This window comes from Sapajus apella, unplaced genomic scaffold (genome assembly GCF_009761245.1).
Source record: "Sapajus apella isolate SASKATOON/1434 unplaced genomic scaffold, GSC_monkey_1.0 scaffold43, whole genome shotgun sequence".
NCBI lineage: Eukaryota > Metazoa > Chordata > Mammalia > Primates > Cebidae > Sapajus > Sapajus apella.
This window is the reverse complement of record NW_022436983.1, coordinates 15726325-15736808: the sequence shown is the minus strand read 5'-3', so window position 1 is coordinate 15736808 and position 10484 is coordinate 15726325. Positions and strand designations below refer to the sequence as shown.

The following is a 10484-nucleotide window of genomic DNA, read 5'->3' as shown; positions in this document are numbered from 1 at the left end:
GATTTATGCCCGCTCCTCACAGCCTCGGTTTCATCATCTGCAGTGCAGGGCCATCACACCACATAGAGAGCTTGGTGATAACGATTGAACAAAATATAACAACAGCAAAACGTCCATAGCCCTTTTTATGACCCAAGCAGTCCTCTACAGTTTTCATATTGCATCATTGAACCCTCCCAATGACCCTCTGAGGTAGGTGCTATCATCAGCCCCACTTAGCAGATAGGGAAACGGGTCTCAGAGCTTGGATAACATGCACATGATTAGACAGCTAAGAAGCGGTGGCATCAGGATTCGAACCCAGGCCAACGAGGCTGCTAGGACCTGCTAAACATATCACCTGAAATGCTAGCGATGGGCCAGGTGTGGTGGCTCACGCCTGTAATCTCAACACTTTGGGAGGCCAAGGCAGGCGGATCCCTTGAGGTCAGGAGTTCGAGACCAACCTGGCCAACATGGTGAAACCCCTTCTCTGCTAAAAATGCAAAAAATTAGCCAGGTGTGGTGGTGGGTGCCTGTAATCCCAGCTACTCAGGAGGCTGAGGCAGGAGAATTGCTTGAACCTGGGAGGCGGAGGTTGCAGTGAGCAGAGATTGTCCCATCACACTCCAGTCTGGGTGACAAGAGTGAAACTCTGTCTCTGAAACTCTGTCTCAAAAAAAAAACTAAGCACGGGCCTGCCTCTTAAGCACTCGATTGCTGTCATTCTTTGTCCTCTCTCTTAATGAGTAGCAACTGAAGCTCAAGTCCAGCAGACACAGACACAGATGTTTATTCCAGAAAGAGTTCTAAGAAATGAGCTTCTTAGAGCCCGTGTCATGGGGCAGCAAGTCCTGGGGCTCTCAGAGCCAGCCCCCTCCCTTCAGCAGCTAAAGCAACAGCACCCCCATTTTACAGAGCAGAGCATGGAAGCCAGAGCGGTGGCGGGGTGTGGGGGGGTGGTCCTTCCCCGGCTCAGGCAGACGGGAAGATGAGGAAGCCGCTGAAGACGCTGTCAGCCTCGGAGCCCTGGTAAATGCGGCCCTTACTGGGATCTTTTTCGACCCAGACCTGGTCACCCTGCTGCAGATGAAGCACCGTGCCCCCCGACACCACCTGGAAGATCCCCTTGCTGTTGGCGTCACAGAAGCCCAGGGAGCGTCGGACCTGGCCCCTGGAGGAGGATACGATGAACAGGCAGATGTCCCACTTGGACACCACCTGGAAGGTGAAGTAATAGTAGCCGGGCACAGCACAGACGAAGCGGCCCGAGTTGTTCTGGTACGGGCCCTCCTGGTTGGTGAGGACCTTGTCGAAGATGACCACGTTGCCTCCCATCGGTGGGTTCCACCTAATGGCCGAGAAGGCCGGCCGCGGCTGGTCTCTGATGTTTCCTGGATTGCCCTTGATGCCTTTAATTCCCTGCATGCCGCGGGTCCCGAGGGGGCCGCTGGGCCCTGGGTAGCCCACCTTGCCGGGGTTTCCAGGGGGCCCGGGTTCTCCCTGGTCTCCTTTAAGGCCTCGGATGCCTGTCCGGATGCCAGGGGCCCCTGTGGGGAGAGATGTCAGACTGGGAGTGAGAGTCCAAAGCCTACCAGTCCTTAGGGAGAGAACTGGACCCCCTGAATCTATGGGATAAAGGGCCAGGAAGTACCTGGGCCTTCAGGACATTGGCTCTGACTGGCTGTGTGACTTAGGGCAAGTGTCTCAACCTCTCTGAGCCTCCCCTTCATCTGTAAAGTGGAGAGGGGTGTGAACAGGCACTTGGGAAAGTGTCAGGTTCTGGGAAATTCGTGGTGCTCTGGCTGCTCTGCCATGCTCCTGCTCAAGGCTGGGCCCTCCACCTGCCTCCAAGGCACTGACCTTGACTTTTGCAGGTTCAGGTATCCCACGTAGGATGCCTGGATGCAAATTATTGCAAATGTCTATGTGATCCATCCAGTCTGCTTTGGACTAGGAGGCTCCGGGGGATTTCATGAGACTCCCTTTCTGCTCTGATCAGGACCTCCTCCTTTTTCCATCACCCCCTGCCTTTCTTCTAGAATGTGAGAGTTTCTGAAGCCTAAAGGGCTGGGGAGGGGGAAGCCCTAACAGCGCCAAGGGTGCCAGAAGGCAGTTGCAGTTATTTGGTCCCTCTGTATGTGCCGTGCGGGGTTAGTTCTCCAGCTTACACATGAGGCTGCTTAAGCTCAGAGAGGGCTGATAACTTGCTTGAGGTCACACAGCAAGGCAGGGGCCGCTGAGTCTAAACTCTGGGTCCTCATTATGCTGGTGAGAAAACCGTGAACCAGGACTCATCATTGCTGCTGGAACTTTCACATTCACTGCTCAAAGCAAGTCATTCTCCAGTGGGGGGAAGGTGGACCCAGGCCGTCAACGGGGAGTGGAGAGGCTGGGGACATGGCCTGGGGAGAAGGCTGGGCCTCCCTTAGTGCCTGGGGCCAAGTGCAAACTGGAGAGGATTCATAGGGCGTTGGGGGCAGACGGACTCCTGATTCTCAGTGCCATCCCCAAGCCTTCGTCCTGGAGGCCAGGCCAGGCTGAGGTCGGAGGGGCTGGGTCCCCAGGGTGTTGCTTACCCGGCTCCCCTTGCTCCCCCTTGAGGCCTGGCCGCCCCGGTCTGCCGGGTCTTCCTGCCACCCCGTCCTTCCCGTTTGGTGCTCGGCACACATCCTGGGTCACCGTAGAGGCCAGCGACAAGGCCAGCACACAGACCACCAGCCAGCCCCAGGGCCCCTCCATGATGCCCCTGTGGAGACACAGTGGGGGGGGGGATCCTGGGCAGGCTGGACGTCACATACTCACACTCAGCTCACACCCTTGGGTCCCATGCACACCATGATGTATGCACACACACCCCCCCCCCCAGTGCACACGCACCCTCCAGGGCTCTCAGCGTCCGCTCTCAATCCAGCTCCAGGGACCCCACACATATACACAGAACCACAAACTCACACACACACACAACCGAGCACACCCACCTCATCACACACTCACAAACAGACACAGCGTCTCACCCACACACCTACAAAACACGGTATGGAAACTCAAAAATCCACCACACACCCCTAGACACACAACTGATACCCAAATAGACTCTCCCTCACTCTCACCGACACACACATTCATACACCCCCACAGGTGATCGATTTCATTGAACAAATATGTATTGAGCGCCTGTTCCTTATTTAATGAACACTCGCTCACCCAGATGGTGGAGCTGTGCATACACACAGGAATTCACAAACACCCAGCACGACACCTGCTCACTCTTCCGCACGCTCAGCGCCTTTCAGCATTTACCCGAGAATGGCTGGTTGGCTGCCCCCACTGTCCCCTCTGCTGGGTCCCACTGCCAGCTCTAGCACCCCAGCCTTTTCCCAGTTTCTTAGGTGTTTTGGGGCCAGACCCAGGAACCCTGGTCTTACCCATTAGTTGTTGAGTCTAACTCACCGCCTCACACCCTCCTCCAAGCTCTGGCTCTAGGAGTTAAGATCCCTCCACTCTCCCATTCTGGGTGGATCAGTGCCGCACCCCCATCCCTGTCCTGCCGCAGAATCAGCCACTCTTATTTCCCTCCCTCCCTGCCTCAGTTTTCCAGCCTCCTGGGCCAGCTCCCCTGGGTCCCGGAACTCCATAGCCCCCTCCCTCTGGGACTCTGGCCTCACCTGCCTCCCGTCGTCAACTTCAACTGGATGTTCCTGCCCTCTGCGCAGGGCCCCTGTGGGCTGCCCAGCAGGAGTGGCGCCAGGCTGTGGCCAAGTTTCACATCCCTTCCCACTTCCCCTTCTCCAGACCTGCCCTCTGAACTTCCCCAGGGCCCAGAAGTTCACCAGGGACATTTCGAGCAGCCTTCAGCAAGACAGGAACATTGGGTGTCCTGCCACAGCAACAGCTGGTGTGGGGGTGGGGGCAGTGAGGCCAGCGTCTGTGAGGATGTGGGGCGGAGGCCGTGCAGGGCAAGGCTCTGAGAACCAGGGAAGCACAGAACACCAGAACGGAAGGAATCTTTAAAAAAATCTGTCCCTTGTAGGACTTTTCATGATTATGAAACTGACATGCAACTCATTGCCAAAAGCTTGGAAAATACAAAGAAGAAAGAGCAGTGCATTGGTGAGAAGGAAGCACAGCGATCTGTTTCTAGACTTGCTGCTTCCCAGTTGCATGTCTTTGGAAATTACTTGACCTCCTGATCCCTCAGTTTTACCTGTACATTGGGAATGAGGTTCTACCTCATCTGATTATGATAGGTGAACACTTAATCGTTAGCTTTTACCAACATTTAGAAAAAGAACAAGTCTTGGTGCTGGGGCTCATACCTGTAATCCCAGGACTTTGGGAAGCTAAGGCAGGTGGATCACTTGAGGTCAGGAGTTCAAGACCAGCCTGGCCAATATGGTAAAACTCCATCTATTCTAAAATTTTTAAAATAGCCAGGTGTGGTAGCATACACCTGTGTAGTCCCAGCTATTTGGGAAGCTGAGCTGGGAGGATCGCTTGAGCCCAGGAGGTTGAGGCTGCAGTGAGCTGTGATCTTACCATGCACTCCTGCCTGGAAGGCAGAACAAGACTCCATCGCAAAAAAGCAAAACAGACGGCAGCAGCGGGCCGTCAGGAATGCGTGCTGCCATCACACCTGCTGCAGCAGGGAGCCACGGCCAGGGCTGCATGCTCCATGTAGTCAGTGGGAGCTGGGGACAGTGGGAACCCCGCCCTCCTGGGCACCTGCTGCAGCTGCACAAACCATAGCTGAAGACCCAGGCTTCCTGCTCCACAGAGCAGGTGGGGGCCCCGCTGCCCCCCATGCAGCTGTAGCCACCTAAACTGCAGCTATGGGCCCAGGCATCCCTGCACTCTTGGGGGCCTGGGAAGGTCCCCTCCCCCTGCCCTTGCAGGCTCAGAAGTGCCTGCCTGGCTTCTCCCTGCTCTTGGCACCCACTCCAATCTCGAAGCAAAGTTGGGGCTGAGCCTGGGCACTGCTGCAGCCCGGGGTGTGTGCATGCTTGGGGCAGTGCCAACATGCTGGCCCCCTGCTGCCTCAGTCCCCTCTGGACTTTGGGCATTGACTGTCATGGGAGGGAAGCCAATGGGGCACTGAGGGCAGCTTGGCACTGGCCTGCAGGCACACCTTGGCATGAGCATCCTGGGCACCATGAATAGCAGCTGGAGTCAGACAGGCTCCTGGGTGAAAGGGGGTGGGTCCCTGATAAGGCCCCACCTTCAGGCCAGGGAGGGTCTGAAGTCTGGGGGCCAGGCTGCCTGGCCCAGGGACTGGTGTGGGAATTTGTGGTGTCTTTTCTGGGCCTGCCCGTGGCCACCCATGGACCAGTCAGCACGCACCTCCTCCCCTCTGAGGCCCATGAAAGCTCCAGGCTCAGCCAGAGCTGGGCAGACCTAGGGATGACCAGCTGCCGAGAGGAGCTACCCACTCCAGGGTCTCCTCTCTGCTAGGAGCCGAACCCTCGTCAGGACACCCGGCTGCAGACAGGAGCTGACCCCTGTGAGAGGCTGAGCTGTTCTACTGCTCAATAAAGCTCCTCTTCCTCTTGTTCACCCTCCACTTGTCCACGTACCTCATTCTTTCTGGTCACAGGATAAGAACATGGGAGCTGTCGAATGGTGGGGCTAAAATGGCTATAACACAAAGAGGACTGAAACATGCCCCTTGCTTGCCATGCTGTGGGTGAAGAGAAAGTAAGGAGAGCTGTAGCCCTTTGGGGAACCCAGACCTGGGAACTCCTCAAGCCAGGGCTATGCCTCCCATTTTGGGGCCCTGTGGTTTTTGGTGTCTGCAAGCTTCCAGGTGCTGCCATGTTCCCCAGTGCTGCCCGTGGAAGCTGCTTGTGGTGTACCTGGTCCAGCCGCAGCCTCGCAGAGAACCGGCACCTGTGCTGGCACCTGGAGCTGCTCACCCGTGCCAGCAGCTGGCATGTCTGACTGTGTGCAGCGGCTAGACCCCACGCTCACCCATGTACCTCTCACGGTTCCATGCCTGACTTGTCATGGGCAAATGTGGGACCCAGGCTGGAAATGTGAGCTGAGTGCAGCCTGCAAGGCAGAGCGGGGTGAAAGAAGCCCAGTGGGCCGAGCCAAACTTGGGCAAAGGTGCCACCAGCCACAGAGGTTTCCCATCAGAAAAATGACACCCCGAAGATCCTGTAATACCATCGCAAAACAACAAAACAACAACAAACCCAGCAACAAAAGCCTGTGAGTTCCACCATCTAGAGATAATTGCTGCTAACGTTTGAATGGGCCATCTAGCCTTACTCAACTTAACTGACGGGTGCCCATTACCTGTCAGCACACACACCGCATCATTGTCAGCTTGGACCCTGAGAATGCTTTTCTTTAGATGGGGGGCTCTGTCTCTCCAAGACCGGAGGCCAATGTGTTCAAGCCTGGGCTGACCACATCTGTCCGCTTCTTCTCATCAGCATGTTTTTGTTTGTTAGTTAGTTAGTTTTCTGAGAATGTTGCCAGAGGCAGGAGGAGGAAAAGAGGAGGAGGAGAGAAGCTATGAGGGAAGGCTATTGTAACTGGGCAGAGGGAGGGTGGTCCAGAGCCAGGTTTTTCATGCTGTAGGGGCTTCTTTTTCATTTGAAATCTTGTGTGGCATCTGAAGTATGTCAAACAGATAAAAATGGGGATGCTGGGTTGAAGGGCGGGGCCCAGAGCGCCTCCTGACAGCCCCTGCCATGCTCCCTGGATTCAGAAAGTTTGTAGAGCTGGAATCTCACCTGTTCAACCCATACCTAACTCACAGCGTGACCTTGGGCAAGTTCTCTCATCTTTCTGAACCACACTTTCTCCATCTACCAAGATGAGAGAGTGGGTGGGAGGCGGGAAGGCTGCCCCAAAATGGTCTTTAACATCCCTTTCAGCATCCCTCTTCTTCTTCTTCTTTTTGAGATAAAGTCTCACTGTGTTGCCCAGGCTGGAGTGCAGTGATGTGATCTCAGCTCACTGCAACCTCCACCTCCCAGGTTCAAGCGATTCTCTGCCTCAGCCTCCTGAGTAGCTGGGATTACAGGTGCGTGCCACCATGACTGACTAATTTTTGTATTTTTAGTAGAGATGGGGTTTCACCATGTTGGCCAGGCTGGTCTCGAACTCCTGACCTCGGCCTCCCAAAGTGTTGGGATTACAGGCGTGAGCCACTGCCCCCAGCCAAAGTCTAGTTTTCCAAATATCGAATACCCAGTTTTTATAGAAATACAGTGTGAGAATACGTCAGTGTCTTCCTGTACGTTGTTAATGCAGGAACCAGCTAGGTGACAAAGCCAGTTCAATGGATATGAAAAAATATGTATACCTATATGTGGAGAGAGAGTTAGTTAAAACAACAAGAATTCTGGAACATTCATAAGATTGCTAAATTAGATACAAAACCGGTTAATGTTCTATGGGGCAATATGATCATGATGTGGGGCATATCTTCTCTGTTGAAAGAAATCATTTGCATCTCTACCAGACGAAAATAATTTGCAACTTATCAGTTTTCTACCAGTTAACAGCTATCTTTACCGAATCTGGGCTCTAATCAATAGTAAATAATAAGTCAAGCCAAGTGACATTCCCCTAGAGTGTCAGATGACCCTTAGGAGGGCTTGTTAGATACAGCTCTCATTTGACTTTGAAAGGACACTTGTTATCTATCTGCCTTATTTCCAAGCCTTGGATGATTTTACTTATCAGGCTGTTGCAAGAGTATAAACACTTCCCAAGAAATAAAAGACATCGATAGTAATGCACATATCATTAGTGTGAGAAGTAGAAGGGTCAGCAACGGCCCTGTGAATGTCACAACAGGGACACATTTAGGCAGACAGGAAGGGCGTATTCTTCCATTTCTCCAGAGCCCAGACTCCTAGAAGGGAGGTAGGAGGTGTGGGGAAGAGAGGAAATTCCTAGCCATTCTTGCACTGTCACACTGAGGTTCAGTCTCAGAACGGGGTCACGGGTCAAATAAATAACCAAAAAATAATTTTTAAATGACTCGAATTCTTTACGGCAGAGTCACATCTCATTTAAGGGTTGGGTTGCAAAATTGGCACGTAAGGCAAATGTTGTAAATAGCGGTTGTGACCATTGGAAAAATATCTTCAGACAGCACCACATGAAAGACTGTATTACCGTTTCACAGTAGTCATTTTTTTTTTTTTTGAGACAGAGTTTCACTCTTGTTGCCCAAGCTGGAGTGCAATGGCACGATCTTGGCTCACTGCAACCTCTGCCTCCCTGGTTCAGGCAATTCTCCTGCCTCAGCCGCCTGAGCTCCCAAGTAGCTGGGACTACAGGTGTGCACCACCACACCCAGCTAGGTTTGTTTTCTTTTGTTTTGTTTTTAGTAGAAACAGGGTTTCACTATGTTAGCCAGGCTGGTCTCGAACTCCTGATCTTAAATGATCCACCCGCCTCGGCCTCCGAAAGTACAGGGATTATAAGTGTGAGCCACCACGCCTGGTCCACAATAGTCTTATGCTGTCCAAAGATATTTTTCCAACAGTAATACTCACCATTTACAACGTTTGCCTCGTGTGCCAATTTTGCAACCCAAACTTTAAATGAGATGTGACTCTACCGTAAAGAATTCTAGTTCTTTCGGCTGTGACAGAACAGATTTCTTGTTCTTCAGCTGAGTATTGGTTAAGGTTAACCAACCCCCCCATCACTCACACACAAAGGAATTGAATCTTTGGAGACTGAGCCACCCTTGGAGGGGAGGTGTTTAGACCATGAGGGGTTCACAGGTGCTGAGGCAGACTTGGGGATAGCAGACCTCTCCCATCCACAGTTCCTTCAGTAATAGGCTCCTGGAAGACAGTATTCCCGGGCCGGGTGTGGTGGCTCATGCCTGTAATCCCGGAACTTTGGGAGGCCAAGGCGGACAGATCACCTGAAGTTGGGAGTTCAAGACCAGCCTGACCAACATGGAGACACCCCATCTCTACTAAAAATACAAAATTAGCTGGGCGTGGTGGCGCATGCCTGTAATTCCAGCTACTAGGGAGGCTGAGGCAGGAGAATCTCTCGAACTAGGGAGGCAGAGGTTGTAGTAAACCAAGATTACACCATTGCACTCCAGCCTGGGCAACAAGAGCAAAACTCCATCTCAAAAAAAAAAAAAAGAAGAAGAAGAAGAAGAAGACAATACCCCCTGCCTTACTGAAATTGCAATTTCTAGTTGTTTCTCTCTCTGAGTCCTATTAGGCAAAGTGCAGATAGTCAAGTGTGTATATAATGTGACTCTTGTATATTTCTTTTTTTAAATGGAGGCATAATTTGCACAGAGTAAAATGCGCACATCTGGAGCACACTGCTCTGTGGCTTACACCTGCATGCACAGACTCTCCACCACCACTCAGATCAGAGTGCAGAGTATCCATCTCCCCAGCAAGGTGCCTGTGCCCTCCGAGTCACCAGCGCTCCCCTCCACCCCCATAGTAACCGATGCCCTGCTCTCCCTCACCGTTGGTGCCTTCTGCCTGTTCTTGAACTTCATGTCAATGGAATCATGCAGCCTGTGCCCTTTTGAGTCTGGCTTCTGTTGATGAGCATGCTGGTGACATGTATCTGTGTTACCATGTGTGTCAGTTCCCATGGTATTGTTGAGGGTTATTCCACTGTATGCTTACACAGCATCACACTTAGTTTATCCCTTCTGTTGGTGCGCAGTTTGGGCTACGAACATTCTTGTGCGAGTCCTCTGCCCCACCCAGCACGCGATTCTCTGCTGTATGTTTTGACACCAAGGAGGAGGCATAGAGTTTACACTGGTGCTCCTTGCTGTCTTCCACCTACTCCCTCAGACCTCTGTCTTCATCTTCCTGTCCATACCAAAAAAAGAAAACAAAAAAATCTCCCGGCCCCTCTGCCCAGAGCCACTGTTCCTCCTTCTCCCCCACTCCTCCTGCTCTCTGTTCTTGATTATGGAGATTGTCTTAGTCTCACATTTCTTGCAAAATTCTCCTCCTGGGCCTTTTGGGGTCTATCCTTGCCTTCTCTGTCCCCACCACTCAATAAGATCACGGTTTTGTTAGCAAGTCATTGGGGGGGTGGCATTTGGAATTGGGGAGGGAGCTGTTCTGTGAGAGCCTGCCACACATCGTCTGTGCACACTCTTTACTCTTTACTTTTCTTGGCAGATAAAAGTGCTTCTTGGGATTACTTTATGAAACGCAGAGGAGACTGTAAACAACAAATCATTTGTCGTGGAGATGGAGGCAGCATGGGTTCGAATTCAGTGTCTGTCTCCCTTTTGCTGCTTGATGTTACGTGAGTGACCTCCTGTGTCCAGGGCTCTAGCACCTCACCTACAAACAAGGGATGATGACCTCAAACTATGTGAGGTTTCCAGGCAGCAGTGTGGCTGGTCTCTGGCACACAGTAGGCGCTTAGCAAAATGTCTTATCTCTTCCTGCTCTTACCAGGCACTCAGAGGGCCGGTGCATGAAAGGAAATGTTAAAAAAAAAAAAAAAAAAAAAAAAAAAAAAAAAAAAAA

The 10484-nt window shown here is 52.4% G+C and overlaps 1 protein-coding gene across 2 annotated transcripts; it reads right to left on the bottom strand.

The window, feature by feature from the left end:
• Positions 1-747: 747 nt before the first annotated feature.
• Positions 748-3838, bottom strand: C1QA (complement C1q A chain). 2 transcript variants are annotated; one of them, XM_032300735.1, is made up of 3 exons: positions 3648-3838; positions 2559-2728; positions 748-1529 (listed from the first exon to the last, which is right to left on the bottom strand). In XM_032300735.1, the coding sequence occupies exons 2-3, from the start codon at positions 2719-2721 to the stop codon at positions 955-957; spliced, it is 738 nt and encodes a 245-aa protein (XP_032156626.1). In that variant the 5' UTR covers positions 2722-2728; positions 3648-3838; the 3' UTR covers positions 748-954. The 2 variants fall into 2 exon arrangements, with proteins under 2 accessions (XP_032156626.1, XP_032156625.1); XM_032300734.1 differs by lacking the exon at positions 3648-3838 and adding an exon at positions 3250-3555.
• Positions 3839-10484: the final 6646 nt, after the last annotated feature.

Bases quoted from the DNA above. Each gene is read 5' to 3' on its own strand.
- C1QA (XM_032300734.1), bottom strand. From the start codon at position 3,278: ATGCTGAAAGGCGCTGAGCGTGCGGAAGA. The intron at 2,729-3,249 runs GTGAGCAGGTGT...GTGTCTCCACAG, and splicing joins GGCGCTGAGCGTGCGGAAGA to GGGCATCATGGAGGGGCCCT. The intron at 1,530-2,558 runs GTAAGCAACACC...CTCTCCCCACAG, and splicing joins GGGGGAGCAAGGGGAGCCGG to GGGCCCCTGGCATCCGGACA.